This window comes from Urocitellus parryii, chromosome 12 (genome assembly GCF_045843805.1).
Source record: "Urocitellus parryii isolate mUroPar1 chromosome 12, mUroPar1.hap1, whole genome shotgun sequence".
NCBI classification, from domain to species: domain Eukaryota; kingdom Metazoa; phylum Chordata; class Mammalia; order Rodentia; family Sciuridae; genus Urocitellus; species Urocitellus parryii.
This window is the reverse complement of record NC_135542.1, coordinates 74,805,879-74,829,946: the sequence shown is the minus strand read 5'-3', so window position 1 is coordinate 74,829,946 and position 24,068 is coordinate 74,805,879. Positions and strand designations below refer to the sequence as shown.

The 24,068-nt window shown below is 34.8% G+C and overlaps 1 protein-coding gene across 2 annotated transcripts in view; it reads left to right on the top strand.

The window, feature by feature from the left end:
• Positions 1-24,068, top strand: part of Psme4 (proteasome activator subunit 4) — a 99,451-nt gene that overhangs the window by 5,037 nt on the left and 70,346 nt on the right. Inside the window, exons 2-4 of one of the 2 annotated variants that reach the window (XM_077792083.1) lie at positions 11,946-12,086; positions 12,674-12,790; positions 21,017-21,097. In XM_077792083.1, coding sequence (XP_077648209.1) covers positions 11,946-12,086; positions 12,674-12,790; positions 21,017-21,097 — 339 coding nt within the window. The remainder of the gene's footprint in view (positions 1-11,945; positions 12,087-12,673; positions 12,791-21,016; positions 21,098-24,068) is intronic. The other variant, XM_026399930.2, reaches the window with a different exon arrangement.

Here is a 24,068-nt window from a genome sequence, read left to right as displayed (position 1 = left end):
AATGCTAACTGCTGAATCTCTATTGTTTATTAACGTGTGAGATACTTAATTTTTTTTTTTTTTTTTTTTTTTGGTACCAAGGATTGAATTCAGGCTTAGGGCCTCACTATGTTGCTGAGGCTGGCTTTGAACTTGCCATTCTCCTTGCCTCCATTCTCCTGGTGTGCCACCATGTCCAGCACTTAATAATTAATGAGTATCTAATGTGTAAATACTAAAAGTACACCATAAACACAAGTGCTTTCTATTTGCAAAATAATCTCAAATCTTGACAAATTACCACCTTCATCAATCAATCAGTTAGAAGCTTGGGCATGGTGGTGCACACTTATAATCCTAGGCAGGAGGATCACAAGTTCTAAGTCAACCTCAGCAACTTATCAGGACCCCGAGTAACTTTGCAAGACCCTTTCTCAAAAGAGAAATTGAAAGGCCTGGGGATGTGGCCCAGTGGTAAAAGCGCCCCTGGATTCAACTCCCCCTCCCCCCCCCCCAAAAAAAAAAAGAACCAGTTAGAGAAAGTAGATGAGATGTGTTTTTGTTACTAAATGATTACAATTCAATAGAAACCAAAATTATTTCTTAGAGTAGTTTTAGGTTCACATCAAAATTGAATGGGAAAGTGGAGTTCTCATATAACTTCTGTCTCCCACACTTGTTCACATTTCAATTTTCATAGCACTGTCAAACATCCATACATACACTTTTTTTTTTTTTTTTTTTTTGTGGTGCTGGGGATTAAACTCAGGGATTTGCACATGCTAGTCAGGCACTCTATCTATTACTGAGCTCCATCCCCAGACCTTTTTCTTTTACTTTGAGACAAGATCTCACTTAGTTGCCCTGGCTGGCCTGTAGCTTACAGTCCACTGATTTAGCCTCCTGGCTGTTTATGGCAGAACTTCCTTTGCCAGTAAATATGTGTTTGATTGTAATTTGAACAGTTTGCTGATTTAAGAATTTTTTAACTTAAAACATTTATTATAGAAAATACCAAACATACTGAGAATGACTAATATAATGAACCTCATCACTCATCTTACACAGTTATCAACTCATGGTAATGGTAAATTGTTCCTTTCGTGCCCCCTTTGTAGTTCTTTTTTTTGGGTGGAGGGTACCAGGGATTGAACCCAGGGATGCTTAACCACTGAGCCACATCTTTAGCCCCCCTCCCCCCAATTTTTTTAAAATTTTGAGACAGGGTCTCACTAAGTTGTTTGGGCCTCTGTATGTTACTGAGGCTGGCTTTGAATCCTCCTGTCTCAGCCTCCTGAGCCATTGGGATTACAAGTGTGTGCCACTGCACCCAACCTTTCTCCATAGCTGTGAAGCATATTATTTCATTTGTAAACATTTTCAGTGTCTTTAAGGGGAAAGGAATTAAAATAACAACAAAAATCAATACCTAAAATAAATCTTAAAAAAAACCCTAAAAAACCTGAAAAAAAAAAAAAAACAGTTCATTGTCAACTTTGAATGGCTTCAGGAAGTTCTGCTTCTTTGAAAATTCAGAGGTAAAAAACACAAAATTTTCATGCATTTACAATACTTTAAGGTTTACTACAGTTGAATCACATGGGTAGGGAGTTTAAAAAAAAACAGCAGCTCGTTAATGATCGTTTTCATACAGTTTCTTTTACTCTTTAATACTGGAGATTTAGACTTAATCTTGGGATAGCAAGTGCTCTGTTGAGGGGATTGCCATTTGGAAAATGAATATACTGAGACTCATAGGTTATTACATAGTAGAGGAACTTTTTTTTTTTTTTTTAAGTGCCTTACAGAGGGTAGACACAGTTTTTGGCATTTGGTGCATATAAGTAAAAAATTTCTGCCCTCAAGAAGTTCCAGTGTACTCATTGTGTTCATTTATCTTTGTTTAGAATAGACCAGGCAAAGTGGTAGCCCCTCAAGAATTTTAGAGGAAGAAAATAGGATTTCCCCTACCCCCCAACCTCCAACCCCCCACTTTGGGGTGGTGGTGATGGTAGTGGTGGTGGTGATTGAACCCAGGTGTGCTTTTCCCCAATTGGCTTTTTTTTTTTTTTTTTTGGAGGTGGTGGGGGCTTGAATCTGTCATCTTCTGCTTTAGTCTCCTGAGGCATTCACCAGGCTTACAGGTCTGATAACTGTGCATGACTTAAATTCTAAATGTATTATGTATTTAAAAATTTGCATTCTGACCAGTGGGTTTTTGTTGTTGTTGTTGATTTTGTTTTGTTTTTGCAGTGCTGAGGATTTAACGTAGGGCCTCCTGCATGGGCATGGGGGGCAAGTGCTCTACCACTGAGCCACATCCTCAAACATTTTTTTTTTTTTTTTTTTTTAGAGAGAGAGAGAGAGAGAGAGATTTTTTTTTTTTTTAATATTTACTTTTTAGTTTTCGGCAGACACAACATCTTTGTTGTTTGTATGTGGTGCTGAGGATCGAACCATGCCAGGCGAGCGCGATACCGCTTGAGCCACATCCCCAGCCCCATCCTCAAACCTTGACCAGTGTGTTTTAATGCTTTGCATTGAGGCACTAGGAAAGGAACTTAGAAAATAATAAATTATCTTTTGATGATCTGAGAACTTAAAGTCACTTTAAACACTCCCCCCAAGTGTTCTTTGCTTCATGCTGTGTTGTAAAATAACATTGTAATTAAAATACATGTTATTAAGTGGATGCAAATTTTTATTTACTTTTATTGTATTTTTATGGATGCTTATTTATTAGTAATACATCTTCTAAAATAGTTTTGAAACTTTTCTCTTAAGTGAGATTTTTTCCCCTCCTTTAAATATAGAATCCAAATATGTTTTCCTTTAACCTTTGTATAAAATTAGTGTCTAAACAACAAACTGAGAACATGGTAATAAAAGCAACACCACACAAATAAAAGGAGCAGCAGAAATTACAAGAAGATGATCTGATTGTTGAGACCCCTGCTGAAGTGTGAAAAGCAACACATAAGTCTTACCATTTGGAATCTTGAGGTTGACTACTTCCATATTCAGCCTATGTGGAGTATTTATTCCCTTTCAGTGCACTCTCTTGATCCCTTGTTCATGCTTGTATTTCTACGCATATTCCTTTCTATATTGAGTTTTTTTCACCTGTTCAACCTTCTACCCCTAGTATTTAATAGTTGGGTATGCATTCATAGATACTCATTAATATTAGAATTACCTTTTAAGAGAGAGAGAGAGAGAATTTTTTATTTTTATTTTTTTAAGTTTTCGGTGGACACAACATCTTTATTTTTATGTGGTGCTGAGGATCGAACCCAGCATCCCATGTTTGACAGGCGAGCGCGCTACCATTTGAGCCACATCCCCAGCCCAACCTTTTTTCTTTATAAACTAAAACATTACAAAAATCTAAGAAATTGTTAATTTTGTATTCAAAATGAAGAAAGTGAATCTCAGAGATTGATTTTAATACTGGGCTCAAAAGAAAGGAAATGTATAAGATATGTAACCAAAGGACTGGAGGGAATGAACATTTTGGTCAAGAAAGAGATTAGTGTGTTTTATAATCCAAAACTGGAATTTAGCAAAATAGATTATGCAAGTGTTTTACTTTAAAATAAATCTATAATAATTGTTGTGGTGAAGGATTTAGTGTTAGAAAATTTAGCTGTAGTTATAATTTTTTTGATAGGTAAACCATTATGTATTAGTAATGCTAATTTGGCCTTTTTTTTTTTTTACAATATCTGGCTCTTAAATATTTGAGATTAAAGATAAAGATTTTTCCTTTCTAAGAAAAAAATTAACACTATTAACACAGCGTGGAATGGGTATAAAAATAGTACTGTATTGCAGACAAGTTGAAGATTGCTTAAGAATTATTAAAAATATTTTATAATCTTCTGTTTTCTAATGGCAGGCAGTCTAAATGGAATATAGAATAGAACATACGTGGGTGTTTCTTTTTCTGGTGATTTTCTTTTTTAAGCAAATTATAAAGTAGAAGGTTTTAGAGCAAGAAATCTTATTAGTGCTGTCTTTTTCTTGTGAGTGTGTATATTTGGACTTATAGTTTTTTTCTTTGTTACTGTATTAATATGACGAATGGATTGGGAAATTTTGGCAGATTCCTGAATAGTTCACTTGGGATAGTTGGTGTTCTGAGGGAAGTAGATTACTTCTAGAGACCCTAATTAATAAAATATCAAATATCTGTAAACATTGAACAAATGGAGTTGCCTCTTTTGTATAAGGCAGGGGAAAAGTTAGCATGTAACTGATCCAGAAATGATTTAGACAGGTGATTTTTTAAAAAATCATAATTTAAAGGCAGAATTATCTTAAGAACTTTTCACTTTTTTGGGGGGGGTTGTAATCTTTCATCTGCACATAATTCTTGAAATAATGAGTCATGACCAAGTGAGTTGGCAAATAAGTTTGATTTTTTATTTTAACCACTTCTTGTTTTGGGTGAAGTGTAGACTTAGGATTATTAGAGTTCATTCAGCAATAATAAAGATGACTGTTCATCTCCTTTGTTTTAGTTTTATATGGGTATGTGTGTGTACCAGATTATATTTGTTACTGTGGATTGTGACCAAAAAAACTTTTTAAAGCCACAGATGTAATGGGTGTCTTGCTGTAATTAAAAGTAATCACCTGGTACTTGTTGAGATACAAGAGATGAAAATGCAGTTACAACAGTTTAAAAATATCAGTAACCTGAGGGTTAGAGCATTAGTGAAATGTTGAATGAGTGACATAGATAGCACCTACCATATACTGAGAGGTCTTAGTGTGGCAGCACTATGCTAAGTGCTTTGCATTTATTATTTCATTTAATTCTCACAAACAAGCCTATGAACTATAGATATATTATTCAAACTTTACCTTTGAAGAAATGAGGCTTAATGAAGGTGTCTTGAGTCTGCTTGGGCTACTCTCAGTATCATACATGGAGTGTAATCCCAGCTTAAACAACTTTTATTTTTTCCTGGAGGTCTGAAATCTTGAGATTGTAGTGTCAGCATGGATGAGTTCTGACCTAGTGGGGAAGGGAGCTTTTTCTGACTCTTCTTTATTGAACATTAATCCCAAGACCGATTACCTCACCAGAGTCTAGTCTCAGAATACTTTGATGTTGGGAATTAGTATTTCAACATATGAATTGAGGGGAGGTAGTGCATAAGCATTCAATGATTAGTAGAGGCTTTTTAAAAATGTGTAGTTTACTTGATGACTACAGAGATCTTGCTCTTAACTACTGTGTTGGTTTTCAGAAAAAAGTTTTCTGGCTATGTAGCCTGGGAATTCCACCCAGGGGAAGGATCACAGTTAGCCTTCAGGTAGGATTTAGTTAGGTAAGGAGGAACTCAAAGCCATTTAATTTGGGGGCGCAGAGATGAATGGGCAAATTGATATGACTGTACTCAAAGCAGTATTGAAATAATCAGTTACCTGTCTCATACGCTCTAGGGTCATTTGTTATTTGTTTTTATGTTCCCTTTGCCTGATGCCATATCTAGCTCATAAATGACACAAGAAAAGCATTTCAAGAAGTTATTTCCTTTATCCATTCCTCAAGAGAGAAACAACTGGGAAAAGAATAATGACATTACTATTATGTATTAATTGTTAAGTGACTTTATTAATCTAGAAATAGGGTCAATTTAAAATAGTCACAGAGTATAACTCTGCACTCTTTTTTTTTTTTTTAAAGAGAGAGAGAGGAGAGAGAGAGAGAAATTTTAATATTTATTTTTTAGTTTTCAGCGGACACAACATCTTTTGTTTTTGTATGTGGTGTTGAGGATCGAACCTGGGCCGCGAGCATGCCAGACGAGCACGCTACTGCTTGAGCCACATCCCCAGCCAACTCTGCACTCTTGATACGCTGGAAGTCCAGTGAGTTTTGTGCAGCCTTGGTGGATGGAGATAAAGAGAAATATGTACCTTTGGTCTCTTTGTCCATTTGGAGTCATCATTATAAAGATGATAGTGGGCTGGGTGCTATGGTACATGCCTAAAATCCCAGTGTCTTGGGAGTCTGAGGCAGGAGGATCCTGAGTTCAAAGCCAGCCTCAGCAAAAAAAAGCTCTCAACAACTCAGTGATACCCAGTCTCTAAATAATATATAAATTAGAGCTGGGGATGTGGTTCAGTGGTTCAGTGTCCCTGAGTTCAACCCGCCCCCCCCCCCAAAAAAAAAAAGATAATAGTTGGTTTTAGGCATTTGGGAAATCTTTTTTTTTTTTTTTGGTAATTGTGTATGGACAGCATACCTTTATTATTATGCGGTGCTAAGGATTGAACCCAGTGCCTCATGCATTCTAGGCAGGTGCTCTGCCACTGAGCTACAGCTCCAGTCTGGAAATCTCTATTTTTGAAATTAGTTGGTTTAATGTGTTCAAATATTTACTGTTGGTTTGAATTCTTTTTTTGAAAATTAGTCCTGTTGAGCTGTTTGCAATTATAGAAGCCAGTATATTCCTCAAAACACCCTGGTAGCACTTTTGGTCATTTGGAAAAAGTGTCTCAAATGTTCACTTGGTTTCATTTCTGATTAGAGCTGTGGGTTCAGTAGGTGTAGAAGCATGGTCCCTTAAACCAAGTAGCTCTCAGTCACCAAAGGAAACAACATAATGTGTGCATACAAAACTATAATATGAAGTAGAACATGAAAAATAGTTATTTGGTATAACTTATTGTGGGGCTAAGAGGACAGAGATAGTGCTTTTGTTTGGGAATAGAGGAAGACTATGAAGGAGGGATTTGTTGAAGGATAGATAGACTTCTAAGGATGTGAACAGATAATTCACATGAAAATAATTATATAATGAGCAAACTTCTTAAAATTATTTAGGCTTATAATTAATTAAAGAAATAGGAATTGAGTTGGATGTGGTAGTACACAGTTGTAATCCCAGCAACTCAAAGAGGCTGAGGCTGGAGGATTGCAAATTTGATGCTAGTCTGGGCAACTTGGTAAGACCCTGTCTCAAAGTCAAAAATAAAACAAGGGTGGGGGCTACCACTTGTGACTCAGTGGTAGAGTGCTTGCCTAGCACATGTGAGGCCCTGGGTTTGATCCTCAGCACCAAATATAAATAAATAAAATAAAGGTCCATTGACAACTAAAAAAATACTAAAAGAAAAAAAAATATTTAAAAAAACAGGCTGGAGATGTATTTAGCTTGGTGGTAAAGTGTCCTTGGATTCAATCCCCAATACCAAAAAAAAAAAGAAATAAGGAAATATTAATTGAAATGGATTATATTAATATTACATTTTTAATGATTTTCATGGACTTTAAAAAGCATATGTTGTGTTCTAATCCATCTGGGGAACTTATGAAAAACTGGTAATCAGAGCCCCACTCCAGTAATAGCTATTATTTTTCATACATTCATCAGTTGTCTCTGTTTTCATAGCCATATGAAGGAACCTGGGTTTTACAGACACACAGAAAATTAAATGACTTTCCCAGTGGATTGACATAGAGTAGTTTGAATTCTCAGCAAATAAAAATGTAGAACCATGCTGTTCCAGATTGCTTGGATACTGTGTTGAAATCAATAAATATCCTATCCAGGTGCTGGAGGTGGGGCTGGGGCTCAGTAGCAGAGCACTTGCCTAGCATGTGTGAGGTACTGGGTTCAATCCTTAGCACTGCATACAAAAATAAATAAAATAAAGACATGCTGTCCATCTATAACTAAAAAAAAAAAAAAAAAAAAAAAGAATCCTATCCAGAGTTGATTATAATGTTGGGAGTTGCAAAGCAAGTTTGAGTGAAAACATAGGATACTCTTGTTTTTTTCTTTTCTTTTTTTCCCTTTTTAGTACTAGGGATTGAACCCAGGGGTGGTTTCCCATGGAACTAACTAAAAGAGGAGAGATGGGCTTACTGAGTAAACCCTTACTGTGAGATAATTATGTGTAATTATATGTATTATATGTAATACAATATGTAAAGTAATTTATTTTTTATTCTATAGTTTTTCCCTGCTACTTTTTGGCTCTCTCCCTTTAATATATATATATAAAATTTTTTTTTGTTTGTTTGGTGGACCCTTGGAAAGAGAAGGAAAAGACTGGAACTGATACAGGTACAGGAAAGTGTTTATTTATTTGCTTTGGTTATGAAGAGTGGTGAGTTGAAGTGAGTATATGAAATTATTTGGGGTTGTTTTTTTTTTTTTTTTGGTGGTACTGGGGACTGAACCCAGGGCCTTGAGCATGCGAGGCAAGCACTCTACTAACTGAGCTATATGTCCCCAGCCCCTTGCTTATAAATTTCATGGGTCATGGGCTCAGTGGTAGAGTACTTGCTAGTGTGAGTCACTGGGTTTTATCCTTAGCTCCACATATAAATAAATAAATAAACAGACAGACAGATAAATAAATAAATAAAAGAAATAAAGGTGTTGTGTTCATCTACAGCTAAAAATTCATGGGTCATGGTATCTCTTATTGTATAATACTTGTCATTTAGCACTAGTCATGAGCTATTAAAGGACAATTTATTTTGTTTCATTTTATTTTTGGTACTCAGGGCCTCACACATGCTAGGCAAGTACTATACCACTGAGTTTTTTAAAATTTATTTTCTTTATTTAGTTGTAGATGGACACAATACCTTTATTTTATTTATTTATTTCTGTGTGGCGCTTAGGATTGATTTCAGTGCCTCATCCGTGCTAGATGAGTACTATCACTGAACCACAACCCTAGCCCACCACCGAGCTTTTTAAATTTTATTTTGAGACAGGATCTCATTGAGTTGCCTAGGCTGATCTCAAACCTCCAGTCCTCCTGCTTTGGCCTCCTGAGTAGCTGAGGTTATTAGGTGTGGCCCACAGCCTGGCTATAAGAGACATTTTTAAATGCCCTTAATATTACTATTTATTCAAAATGTTTTTATTTTAGTAAGACTTTATTGTTTTAACATGTAATTCCTGCATTAGATAAGTTGCTAGTTAATCTTTTTAAGAAAACATTTCTTCAGTTGTCAATGGACCTTTTTAAAATTTATTTCTATGTGGTACTGAGAATTGAACCCAGTGCCTCACATGTGCTAGGCAAGCGCTCTACCACTGAGCTACAACTCCAGCTCTTCTTCTTATCTTAAAAGAAGACTCATTTATTCATTTTACTTTTATGTCAGTACTTTTTTGAGCTTTTGAAAAAAAAAAGTCTTTGGGTTGTATTTTGAGTAATGCTTGAGAAAAGAACTGCTTGCTGGTTGGTGAGGAATTAGGGGAAATAAAAGGTTTCTGAGGAATTCCCCAATGTTTAGCTTTTTTCAGCAGCTCTAGGAATACACCCCCCACCCTTAATTTCTTTTATACTATCAAAATTTGGGTTATGTTAATTTTGTGTCTCTAGTGTGACAAAGGTGTCTGTCTATTGCAGTAGAGCAATATTGTAAATTATAAAGCAGTGTTGATCCAATTTTTTCATAAAAGTATTTATAAGGGAGAGTGTATAACTATAGGGGCATCTGGAATCTTGGCAAGATTTGAAGTAGTTACTAAATTAGGGAGTATTTCTTTGAACTCTCCTGATTCATCTTTGTGCCAATTTTTTCCTTTTAATTTAAGACAACCTTTTTTTTTTTTTTTTTTTGTAGATGGACACAATACCTTTATTTTATTGATTTATTTCTGTGTGGTACTGAGGATCGAATCCAGTTCCTCACAAGTGCTTGGCCACTGAGCCACAACCATAGCCCTGTCTGTGCCAGTTTTTAAGAATAGCTTTTGAATGATTCTTTCAGCTCTAATTTTAGAATAAAATCAAAGGTCGGGGGAGGCTTCAGGAAGTTACTACTGTGTTTATATAGCAGCCTCAAGTATCATTGGTAACCCTGGGATTGAGATTTTTAATATAATGTCTTTGCTAATCCATATGCTTTACTAGTATAGGGTGGTTAAGAAACTTTTAAGAAACTTTTATAGTAATAATAGGCAAAGTCAAATGATCTGCAGTCTCATTGTTCTTCCCCAAATAATGTTCAGTCTCTTAGGAACTAAGGTGAGATGATGGGATTATTCCTGAAACCGCAGAAAAGAGCTGAAAAAAATTTATAATTGCTTGAGAAAATAAGAAAGACTTCTCTGAGTGGACCAGAAATTTTGAGTTGTTTCTGGAAGATAGAAATGCACTAAGGTGCCCTAACTTTCAAAATTAGGCATAGTTTTAATTTGATTTTTAACTGTTTGGGGAGTACTAAAGATCATGTGAGGAATTGTAATGTTCTCATTTCTTTTTCTTTTTTTAAAGAGAGAGAGAGAGAATTTTAATATTTATTTTTTAGTTTTCGGCAGACACAACATCTTTGTTTTATGTGGTGCTGAGGATCGAACCCGGGCCACACGCATGCCGGGCGAGCGTGCTACCACTTGAGCCACATCCCCAGCCCTGTTCTCATTTCTTTTGACTTGTGTGTATTTGTAAAACAACGCTCCTCAAAGGGGTATGAATTTAAATATACAGTGATTCGTTCTAAATAAATTTGAGTTTAATAACTTTTGACTCCTTAAATATTCTATGAGCACTCATTGAATTTTGAAACACCTTTTTCTTAAATTTGCTTATGTTTGGTACTTTTGCTTACATTGTTTCTCTAAAAGTTAAAATTTGAAAATGTATATTTTTGAGGTAAAATGCTCAATTATTTTTTGTAGTAATTATAATTGAATTAATGCTTGGAAACATAACTGTATGTTCTGTAATTTGCTATATTGTTTCAAGATTCTAAGCAGACCATATCCATTCTTGCTTATTTTAATTTAATTAATTTTTTACAGTACTGGTGTTTAAACCCAGGGTTTTTGAATGCTAGGCAAGTACTCTACCAGTGAACTACATCCCCAGTCCTTATTATTTTATTTTGAGACAGAGTTTCATTAAGCTCTCTATATAGCTTTGAACTTGTGATCTTTCTGTCCCAGCCTCACAAGTAGTTGGGATTACAGGAGAATGCTACCACACTGGGCTATCATATCTTTTTATTTTTTTTGTTACTGGGGATTAAAGTTGGGTGTGCTTTACCACTGTGCTATATCACCCAGCCCTTTTTTATTTTGAGAGGGTCTCACAAAGTTGTTGAGGCTGTACTTGAATTTGGAATCATCCTGTCTCAGATGCCTGAGTTGCTGGGGTTACAAGCACACACCACCACACCCAGTTTATCATATCCATTCCTAAAACAAAGTGAATAGTACAGTAAACTGGATTCGTACTTTTGTATTTTTTACCTTTAATTATGTTGTAATATGCTGTTTTTAAGTAGTTTCAGGGACTTACAACTGAAGACCAGTTATGAAGACCAGTTATCATAACAATAAGACAGTATAGTTTTAATTGGCCATCAAGTAATGATGAGAACAGGTTTATTATAAACCCTTTGCTGTTAAAATACTTATTTGGTAATCTCTTGAAGTACAGAATAATTCTTTGCTGCATAATGATTAGAATGAAAAAATGCTTAAATCAGAGATACTTGAAATTAAGATGTCACCACACCTTTTATGTGTTTGTGGTTAAAAAAAAAAACCCACATAACATAAATATACCCTCTTAACAATTTTTAAGTGTATGGTACAGTATTGTTAGCTCTATGTTTGTTGTAAACAAGTCTCTAAATTTTTTTAATCTTGCATGATTAAAACTATACCAGTTGAATAACAACTATTCCCCTCTTGGCAAATTCCGTTCTAGTTTCTGTTTCTGAGTTTGATTGCTTTAGGTACCTCATATAAATGTAGTATTTGTCTTTTTTAAGTGGTTGACTTAACTTCATTCCGGGTTCATCCATGTTATATGACAGAATTTCCTTCTTAACCTGAACAATCCATTGTATATCACATTTTCTTTAATCATTCACCACTGTATAGACAATTTAATTGTTTACACATCTTAACTAATATAGATTATGTAACGAGGAACACAAACATCATTATTTGGCTTATCTTTTCTTGCAGATACATTCGACTTTATGGGAGAAAATTTAGCAAAGAAGATCATGTTCTTTTTATTAAGTTATTGTATGAACTGGTATCAATTCCCAAACTGGAAATCAGCATGATGCAGGGATTTGCCCGTCTCTTGATCAACTTGTTAAAGTAAGTTCATTTTCTATGATTTCTGCTAAGAGTTTAATTTTTGTTTGTTTTTCTTTTTAAGGTTTCAGGAAATGAGAGCCACTTTGGGAAAAGATCACAGAAAACATTAGATAGATTAAATAAATTAAATAGATTTAATTTTGTGTATCAATTAACCTTTTAAATAAAAATTTTTATCTCCATGAATTCTTCTTTTCCATAGCACACATTCAAGTTTATATTGTGTGATTCTTTCATTTATCCTAATTATTCCCCATATTGGTTATTTTTTCCTGGAAGACAGGGGCCATTATGTTCTTTGGCAATCCAAGAGCACTCAGCACTGTGTTGCAAACATTAAGTACCCCATAAATAGTGTGGTAAAATAGGAAATTTGTTTGTAATAGTGGTGGCATAAATTTAAATGCCCCTTTTAATCTAGTCCTTTTTGAGTAGCAGCAAGAATCTGGTGTATTGTTCTATTATTATGTTCTGCCAGTGAGTGTCTGAATGGGGAAAAGCAAAAGCTACTGTGATTAACTGTGCTTTTTATGTAGTATGTGTGACACACACACACGCACACACATGTTTTTTCTCTTTTTGACTAGGAAAAAGGAACTTCTTTCAAGAGATGATTTGGAGTTACCTTGGAGACCACTTTATGACATGGTAGAAAGAATATTATATTCCAAGACAGAGCACCTGGGATTAAATTGGTTTCCTAAGTAAGTATTTCTGATAAAGTACTTCTTGGGGGGGGGGGCACTTGACTTGAGGGGATTGATCATGATTGAAGAATATTGGATCTCTTGAAATAAGCAATCAAAAACACGTTTTAATATGCTCATTTTAATGTAACTCCTTAGAAAATTCATTGCCTCCTTGAAATTATCTGAAAGCACACCTCTCAAGGCTTTCCCACCAAGATACCTCTGACATCCAGTGTCACATAATAACCAAAGAAAATAAGAGCCTGTTGCAGTGGGATAGGCCTGTAATCCAGCAACTTTGGAGGCTGAGGAAGGAGGATTGCAAATTTTTTTTTTTTTTTTTTTTTTGGTAGACCTGGAGACTCTTTTTTTCTTTCTTTTTTTTAGAGAGAGAATTTTAATATTTATTTTTTAGTTTTCGGCGGACACAACATCTTTGTTTGTATGTGGTGCTGAGGATCAAACCCGTGCTGCACTCATGCCAGGCAAGCGCACTTACCGCTTGAGCCACAAGTGCGCTTGAGCCACATCCCCAGCCCCTGAGGATTGCAAATTTAAAGCTAGTCTCTGCAACTTAGGGAGACCCTGTAACAAAATAAAAATAGAAAGGACTGGAGGTGTAGATGAGTGGTAGAGCACCCCTGGGGTCTATCCCCAGTACCACAAAAGAAAAAAGATTGTAAAATGTGCATTACTTCTAATGATACAAATTAGATTTCAAGAAATATCTCTTCCTTTCTTGACGATTTAACTCAGGAGGGCTCTATCACTGAGCCATACCCCCAACCCTTTTTTATTTTTGAGACCGGTTTTTGCCAGCTTGCTCAGTCTGGACTTGAACTTGTGGTCCTCCTGCCTCAGCCTCCTGAGTTGCTGAGATTGCAGGTGTGCCACTATACCTGGCTGTAGCATTTTTCATTATATATCCGGGTGTGTGTATTTCTTTCTTTCTTTCTTTTTTTTGGTTGGGTCTTTTTTTTTTGGGGGGGGGGATCTTTTCTTTTTTGGAACTCAGTGTTTTATTCAACCCAGGGCTTTTGTGTATGTGAGGCAGGCGTTTTGCCACTGAGCCAAGGCCTCCATGTGTTTTAATTCTTCTAGTAAAATGGATGCTTCAAGAAGATTCTTTGCATATTCCAGAGCACTCATATTTCTAAAGATATACACTTCTAGTTAAAGAATGTCAGTTTGAGTGGTTGACTGTTTTTAGAATCTAAACACAGACTAGTCTAACTGCACAGACCTTGGTTTATACCATTTCCTGGCAATATTCAGAATTGTTACTGATTATTGGCTTCTGGGACATATGTTCCAACTCTTTAAGACTTCTACTTTTTGTAAGTTTTGTATTTTATTTTGAATGTACAGAGTACAATATAATCACCTGTCCTTTTAGGTTAATAGTGATTCAGACTTGACTGCTTAATGTCATTTCTCTTTGTTAACAGGGGTTCAGTTGTGACATAGCCCATAATTTTCTCAATTTTAACATTTTTGGATTTAAATGCTCAAATGTATGATTAGGTTTATTTTTAGGGACTTTTTTCTCCACTTTTTTAATAGCTATTGCCTTTCTTTATCTACTGTCTAGAATTATTTGTCATATGCTTAAGTACTCATTACCTGAAGAGTACCATTTTATGTCTATTAATTTTTTTCTCTTTTATTTTTTGGTACTAGAGATTGAATCTAGGGTCCCTTAATTACTGAGCCACATCCCCAGCCCTTATTTTTTTTGGGAGACAGGATCTCACTAAGTTGTTGAGGGCCTTGCTAAATTGCTGAGGCTAGTTTTGAACCTGCAGTCCATTGCAGGCATGTGCCACCATGCCCAGCATCTTTTTTCTCTTGTCTTTAAATATGTATTCCTGTAGTTTATTTCTCAATCTTAGACATGTAGCCATTACCTCATTATTTCCTGTAGCCTCCTTAGTTAATTTCATTTAAACCAGGGTGAACCCCCAGGCTTCCTTACCATAGACTTTTTAAAAAATGACTGCAGATGGTAGATTATAAAAGATTTTCAGTTCATAGACAAGTGGTGAAAAATGAAATGATATAAATAGAAAGAGTTAAAAAATGACTATAGGTGATCCTGAACTTTGGCCCTAGCTGGATTTTGGACAGTGGTCTCAAGAAGAGTGATCAGAATCATTTATTTTCTGAAGGTTTTAAATGTTAAAACAAGGAAACTTTATTGCAACCATAAAGGTAATAAAATTCATCATGAAACTGATACAATGTGTAAAATATGCTTTTATAAATTTTGCTATGCAAACTCAAAATTTAATATAAAAGCATTATAAAGATTGGTTTTGAGGGGCTGGGGTTAATAAGTCAGTGGTAGAGTGCTTGCCTAGCATGTGTGAGGCATTGGGTTCGATTCTTAGCACCACATATAAATAAATAAAATAAAATTAGGTCCATAAACAACAAAAATTTTTTTAAAAATTCCTTTTGAATACTCTTTCCCTCAAGGAGGATGGCATGAATTGGCTTGATTAAGCCTTCTTTAAATATGAGTTCAAAGAATTTATGATTGGCATCACTACTTCATGGATTTCAGGGACCTTAGCACTGTATTCAAATCAGTTATCTTTCTGAAACTTTTCTGGCTTTTTTTTTTTTTTTTTTTTTTGACTGCCTCTGAAAGTCATTAGTGAGAGGTAAGGGAATTCAGTTGGTTTGGTGCTTTCTTGTCCTTCAGTATGTCCTGTTCTTAAAACATCCCATGCAAGCATTATCATTTTGTCTTGCCTCTTCTTATAAGAGGCAGCTTCTTCTTACAAAGTTCTGGGTGAGCACTAATAAATGTCTGGCTTTCATCTTCAATAGTCCCAACTGTTTTGCCACAACATTTTCTGTTAGTGCCTGTTGGTTGGTACTTTTCATTTTCTAACCCTGAAATTTTGATATCTTGCTTATGGTGTCTGAAGCATCAAATTGTCCTTGCTCTTATGGAAACCTTTCTGCTTTAAAATTTCACCACAAACACACACACACACACACACACACACACACACACACACTCTCCCCCTCCCTCCCTCCCTTTCCTTCCTTCCTTCCTTTGTATTGGAATTTGAATCCAGCAGTTTGTTCTGCCTCTGACTACATCCCTGGCCCTTTTTATTTTTTATTTTGATATGGTTTTGCTAGTTGCCCAAGCTGACCTGGAACTTGTGATCTTCCTGCCTCAGCCTCCAAAGGTATGGGTCATCATATCTGGCTGCTCTTAGCATTGTTTTTTTTTTTTTGGTACTTAGGATTGAAACCAGAGGTGCTTAACCACTGAACCACAACCTCAGTCCTTTTTTTTTTGAGATAAGGTCTCATCAAGTTGCTTACGGCCTTTCTAAGTTGCTGAGGCTGGCCTTGAATTTTCATCCTCCTGCCTTAGCCTCCTGAATTGCTGGGATTACAGATGCTTATTACTGTGCCTGGTGCTCTTAGTGTTCTTAGTATTTTAAAGAAACACTGTGGTTCTGCTGAAATCTTTATTTAATTGATTTAAATAAGTAACTCAACTCTGATTGATTCACCACTCCATTGTTGTATATTTTTAATTATTTAAAATAAAATTTACAAATGATATAATTTTTAATAGCTATTTCCTTTCATTATCTAGAGCTGTCTAGAATTATTTGTCATATGCTTAAGTACTCATTACCTGAAGAATACCATTTTATGTCTCTCTCTTTTTTTTTTTAAAGAGAGAATGATAGAGAAGAGAGAGAGAATTTTTTAATATTTATTTTTTAGTTCTCGGCGGACACAACATCTTTGTTGGTATGTGGTGGTGAGGATCGAACCCGGGCCGCACGCATGCCAGGCTAGCGCGCTACCGCTTGAGCCACATCCCCAGCCCCTATGTCTCTATTAATTATTTTTTTCTCTTGTATTTTTTGGTACTAGAGAGTGAATCTAGGGTCCCTTAATCACGGAGCCACATCCCTAGCCCTTGGGAGTGTAGTAGTGTAGTTTAGTATAGGATGTGTGGTTATTAGCACGTACCAGGGCATGGATTTAGTCCCCAGCACCTAATATCACTACTATTATTATTTTAACCTACCTATGCTCATTATGTCTATTCAGTGGCAAATATTATTATTATTATTAAACCTAAAAAGAGAAATAATAGGAAAGTAGTTCATTATAAAACATTTATGTCTCATCATGCACATGCATATTGTGTCATTACATAAAAAGACACAATATAGTATTCATATTTTGCATCTACTTAATCTGATATGTTTGGATATTTTTCTAAAATGCTTTCTAGACAAGTGCTCTAACACAGACCCCAACCCTCACCCCTACCCCCACACCATGGTACTGGGAATTGAACCTGGGACAACCTAAGGCCTCATCCAAAATACTAGCCAAGTGTTTTACCACTGAACTACACTTCCATTCCCTTCCCCACACTCCCAAGTACATTCTACATGTAGTTTAGGGACTCAACTAATTTTTGTTACCTTTTATCTTGGATTCAAATAATCAAAAATTTCTGCCTCATTCTTCAGTCCTTATTACTGGACTGGTTCAGTACTCTTTGCCTTATCTTACTTTTAATTTGTAAGACCCAGGCCTTCTCATTTCCAATCCAGTAGTCCTTTCTTTGTATCAGTGCTTCTTAGCATTTTCACTAACACCCTCTTCATGTCCCTAAGGTGTTAACTAAAGAGATCCTGGAATGAGATATTTCTTGGAAGTTTCATGTATTAAATGTTCAGATCTGCAGTAGGTTTATTAGGTAATGTTTTTATAAGCAAACATTTCTCTGTATATCTATGACTAAAATTGATGTTCTAGGAAGATGAGCTATATTGTTCCAGTGGTGTGAAGTATTTCACACAGGGCTGTGTACCTTCACTATACAGAGTATATGTTATAAAGTACAGCATCATTGCTTGAGTCTTTTTTTTTTTTTCTTTTTTTTTGTTAAGAACGAGTGAGAGGGAGAGAGGGGAGAGAGAGAGAGAATTTTAATATTTATTTTTTAGTATTTGGCGGACACAACATCTTTGTATGTGGTGCTGAGGATCGAACCCGGGCCGCACTTACGCCAGGCGAGCGCGCTACCACTTGAGCCACATCCCCAGCCCTTGAGTCTTTTCTTTGAAGTGATAAGTTGTTCAAGTTTAAAGGGTTCAGAAAGAATACTGGTAATCTCCCAGAAACTCAGAAGCTGAGACAGGAGGATTCAAGTTCAAAGCTAGCCTTTGCAAAAGCAAGGTGCTAAGCAATTCAGTGAAACCCTGACTCTAAATAAAATACAAAAATGGGCATGCCCCTGAGTTTAATCCACAGTACCCGTCCCCCAATTAAAAAAAAAAATTATTGGGAATCTGAAACTACTTTTAAGAGGACTTGGTGAGAAGCTGCACTATAAGAAAAAATTAGAAATTTAGTGTCTCTGTATAAGTTTAAAAATAGGCTAAGCATTGTGTGCACATCTGTAATCCCAGTGACTTGGGAGGTGGAAACAGAAGGATCAAAGTCCAAGCTAGCCTGGGCAAAATAGTGAGAACCTGTTTCCACAAAAAAAAAAAAAAAAAAAAAAAAGAATATGGTACTTAAAAACATTTTGCAAGACTGTGATTCTCTGTAATTATTTTCTCTAATTTTTTTTAGTCCTTTTACTGTTATACTTTTGTTTTCTTTTGAAAGTAACACCTTTATTTCTATTCAGATTAATCTGTATATAATTATAAAAATTCAGTTTGAAAGATTTTCACAGTGTTTTGGTTCTTGGTCTTTCTTTATCACACTTTCCTTGAATTGAGGATTCCAGTAGTCTTTGAAGAAGTGGGAAGCTATACAGTGACACTTTCTTCCTCACTCCTCCAAGCAATCCTTTGTTCTGAATTTCTAATAATTTTTTATTTGCTTTTCTGCTTAACGTTCTATTTCATGCACTAATACAGCAGTGCTTTAAATTTACAGTCACTGGATAAAATTACTCTTTACAGACATTTTATTTCCAAAACCCCTTAGCTTAAAAAGAGCCACTTATATGTCATGCTTATTTGTACTGGTATTTTTGTTTTGAGTATTTTCATCTTAGATGTATTCTGACACATTTTACAACAGTTTTGTCAGCTGACTGCATGTTTTCATACTATTTTTAGAATACTATTTTTATAATCTAACTGAAAGATTGCTTCATTTGTTAACTATTTCTTTCAAATCTAAAAGTTGTATCTTTTATGTGTTTGTCTTTTCTGAAATGACTGCTTAGCCTGCCATGTATTTGGAGCAAAGGTTAACTTCTTTCTCTCTGCTCTTCTCCTTTTCCCTTCCCTTCTTTTCTTCTCCCAGGCTCTTTTTCTTTTTCTCTCCCTTCTGTTTTTTTTTTTTTTTTCTTCCTCTGTCTCAAGGGCAAAAGACCTTTTTCTTCACTCATCTATTTCTGCTTCCTACTGGAGAAAGAAATCATCAGGGTTTTTAATTTGATAGAAAAAGCAGAATTGGAAAGGAGATAAGTAACTATGAACTTGACACTAGCAATATAACAAATGATTATTGTTTACTTCATAAAAAATAAAAGCACAAATTGAAAGTTAGAAATATAGGAAGCACACACATTGTGTAGAGTATTGCTGCTAACAAAATGTATGGGAATTATACTTAGATCAATTTTTACAAATGGGTGCAGGTAACTCTTGTTTTTTAAATATTATTATTTTGGTAGGATATTGAATACTGATATTTTAAATATTATTTTGGTAGGATATTGAATACTGATATTTTAAATATTATTATTATTTTGGTAGGATATTGAATATTGATAGGGTCACTTTGCCACTGAACTATATTCCCAGCCCTTTTTATATTTTATTTAGAGACAGGATCTCCCTGAGTTGCTTAGGGCCTCAGCCTCCTGAATCTTTGGGATTATGGGCATGTATCCAGCAGTAAATATTGATTATTAATATGGTATTTGCAATGTTTGGGGGATTTTTTTTTTTTAATGGTAGTTGTAGGGATTGAACCCAGGGCCCCACATGTACCAGGCAGTCACTCTTATCACTGAGCTAAGTCCCCAATCCCTGCAGTGATTTTTTTTTAATATTTATTTATTATTTTAGTTTTCGGTGAACACAACATCTTTATTTTTTTTTTAATGTGGTGCTGAGGATCGAACCCAGTGCCTTGCGCATGACAGGCGAGCGCGCTACCACTTGAGCCACATCCCCAGCCCACCCTGCAGTGATTTTTTAATACATTGTTTGAGAAACATTCTGTTTACTTAAAAAAAAGGTTTTTTTTTTTTGTTTGTTTGTTTTTTTGCAGTATTAGGGATTAAACCTACTTCCACGCAAATGCTTGGCATGTGCTTTATAACTTAAGTTGTATTCTGAGCCCTTTTTATTTTTATTTTTACATTTTTGAGAGAGAGTATTCCTCAGTTGGCTAGGCTGGCTTCAAACTTTTGATCCTCTTGCTTCTGTCTCCAAAGTAGTTGGAATTAGAGAAGTGGAACACTATGCCTAACTGTATAAATGATTTTTTTAATGATTTTTAATATGATATCTTGTGTCTGTGGTACAGTGATGTTTTTTAAATAACTGTTTCTTTCTTATGGTTTTTAGAATTAAACTTAGTAGGCAAATGCTCCACAATTGAGTTATGTATCTAACCCTAAAAAAACTTATCTTAGGGAAAAAAAAAGAATAAAAAACTTAGTAATTATTAGTTATTATAATCAGGTTTGTCATCACTTAGAGTAGTTATAAATGGTCTTTTTACAAATGGTAAGGATTACTACAGTTTTCTGCATTTGCCATAGAGAGGTACTTTTCTCTAAGTTTAATGAAAAAACAGTGCTCGCTTCATCAATGATAAAGATGTTATTTGTAACTTTGTTTATGATGTAATTACCTTGACTTTAATTTTGTATGAAACGACCACTTGCTCATTTAACTGAGTAATATAAGATTTTGAAAGATTGGGTAGATGGAAAATATTTAACTGATATATGACAGGTTTTGTTTATATTTAGAGAAAGTAAAACTGACTCCAACTCCTATGTGCTTGCATAAAAAGAAAGAATACTGTATAGGCAATTCCAATTAAGTTATGAGGAGATTAAGGCAGAGAAATGCAGAATGCTGTTGATATAGTTTCCCATTTCATTTATGAAAAAGTAAACATTATTCTGAAATCCTTTTTTAATGTGTGGTACTAAGAATTGAACCCAGGGGTTAATTCCCAGTCCTTTTTAAATTTTTTTTTGAGACAGAGGGTCTCTAAGTTGCTGAGGCTGGCCTGGAATTTGCAGTCCTCCTGTCTCAACTTCCCAAGTCGCTGGGATCACAGGTGTGTACCACCACATCTGGCCTGAGGTCAAATTTTAGTTTAAACAAAGCTGCAAGTATTTCTGGCTATGAGCAGTTCAGTTTATTCTCCTATTATTTACTGTACATTTCTTTGGTTTAGAGGTGAATATTGTCATGATAGTTAAATAAAACCATGGAGATGAGACTCAAAACTCAAATTTATATAAAATTCACTACATCAATAACTGGAGGCTAAGGTGATTGACTATCTTCACACTTCTTTGCTACATAGTTAGCATTTATTAGTGTGTCATAAGGAATGTCTTCGTAAGGAGAAATTGCGATCCAGAGAGAATGCACTCAGTCAGTGGTCGAAACTGGAATAAGAACTCACTTTCTGCCCCAATAATACAGTAGCATTTGAAGAATTTCCCATTTTGATGTTATTTCCTAAATCATTAATTTATAGCCACTCAGAGGTGATAGAATCAATGTAAAAACAAAATGAGCACAAAATTTCAATTCTTACAGACATCGAGAATGTAGTTTATTTTAGCTAAATGTGAAGCAGTAATTGTTAACATTTATTGTGTTTAATTCTGGGTCACTTAATAACTGACTTATATATTATCTTATTAAATTTTTGTAAATGTTCTATGAGAGGTAAGTATTGTTGCTCATTGATGAAAAAACTGCTATAATATTGTACTACTAGGAAGTAGAAGAATTTGTATTCATATTCAGATCTGTCTAATGTAAGCTCAAACTGTGAACCATTATATGATATTCTTTTCAACTTAACATGCCATTTCCAGGAGGAATTGGGGTATGAGAAAATCCATCCAAAGCTTAGTCACTCTGTAGATCCCTTTTGATTAAAAAAAGTGTTCTGAATTGTTATCACTTTAGTATTATAAATACTAAATCACTTTAGTATTATAAATTTCCAACAATTACAAAGTATGTAGTGATTATTCACTCCCTCTAAAACTTAATGAAATATAGTCTAGTAGCATCTAGCCTTAACCTTTTATTTTATTTTTAAACAGAAACATTGTTCCCTTCATCTTGAGAGATTACAAGAATCACAAAAGGTCACTATACAGATATCACAGGTTAGAGAGATTGTACCCTTTTCTGGATAAAGAGCATAAATCCAATGGTACAGGCCTTATGTATAAGAAGGGGTTGAAATCAGCCTTATTTAGGTGAATTAAATCACATTCCCACAAACCCTAGTCCTCATAATAAGTGAAGTGACGATACCAAGTGTTAATTAACTAGCGAAAACTTGTAGCTGTGCAGCCTTTTATGACTTGCTTTCTAGAATCAGTTTTGACATTAAGTCAAAATTCGTTGGTGTAGGAAGTTACTTAGAAGCAACAGGTTTTTGGGGTTACACTGTCTCAAACCAGTTGTCACAGAAGGAGTGTTAAAAAAAAGTTAGTGGGAACACAAACATTAGGAAGTTGTAGAATTGTGTATCTTCAGCTTAATTCTCTGGAAAGATAATTTATCATTTTAGAATTATTTTTTCAAAATCTGCATTTAAATTGGCCTATTATTTAGTTTGGAACTATAGATGGCTCTTCAGACCTTGCCTGTTTATTCTAAAATTTGTTCCTAAATTGTTCTTCAATCTAAATTAAAAGAAGACCCAAGATCTGTGCTATTTGTTGTCCTGATAGAAAATATTTATTGAATATTATAAATAAATGGATAAGCATAAATGTGTATAAATATATGAACAGACAGGCTTGTTATAAGCACCTTGGAAACGTTTAAGTAAAAATCAGAGCCGTGGTCTTTAAGTTCAGTTGAGAGAAGTTTGCCCATTCTTTAACCTGGCAAACTTAGATTTTTTTCTAAACTGTGTTTCTGACTTGCTTAGATTTTTTTTTTCTTGTTGTTTTATTATTTGTTTTTGCTTTGTTTTCCCTGCAAGAAAGTAGAGAGCCTAGCTCTCTGTTGATCAGAAAAAGTGCTTCATGATGGCTTTCTGGTCATGTGGCTCTCTGTTTAATTTAGAAGTCAACTCATGATTATCTTCTGGTTTCCTCTTCATTTAATTTTTCCGAGTAGTTTTAAAATTAAAATGATTCTTATTGCTCCCAAATAAAGAGATTATAGTTTTCTGTATTGGTAGTATAATATTGGTTATGCATGCTGAGTCTGTTATTCCTTGGAACTAGTTTCTTTGCAGTTTTGTTCTTTAGCTTTCAGAGAAGTTAAACCTTTGGACTAGGGAATTCAAAGAAGGTTATTGAGACTGTTAGGTGGAAACACTGCCTGAACATTACCCTTTTCCTCCATATATATACATATTTTTTTGTTTGTTTGTTTGAGATTTGAGAACTTTATTTTTACTCATACCTACCATCCTATAAGCAATCACATTTATTTTAAAATTTCAGTTCAAAATTACCTACTGTCCCTGTTTGGCTTGTTTGCAATGTGACTTCTTTTGACTATATTTCTAGCTAATATTTAAAATATTCCACTCTGGTCATGTATTTAAATTAGTATACATTGGCCTTTTCATTAAAACAGAAATGTTCATTATAAGTTTATATGCTAATTTGTTTTGATATTCCCTTGAGGTTCTGAAATGTTGAAAAATAAGTTCCAGCTTTTCATTTTACTCATCTAACTTTGCTAGTAGCTGGTCAAAGAGATGGGTGCTGTTTTTGATAATTGTTGCTGGCAATAAAGTGCCTTGGAGGATTATAGAACTCTTGTTAACTGATTACAAAATTTATTTCTGGCAGTTGCTCATAGAAGCTTACCAGATTTGGTATGTCTGCTGTTTGTATTTTGATGTACATGCAGCATAATAAAAACTGAAGTTTCAAGTCACTGAGCACACTTCATGTGTGATAAGTATGATCATTGCTCCCTACTTTGTAAAGATTGAAAATAATTTGGCCTTTTTCCAGTGTAATGTTTTCTTTGTAGCAGAGAAGGAGCAAAATGAGGGCAGAGGAAATAGTAGATTAGGAGTTTAGGTAGTT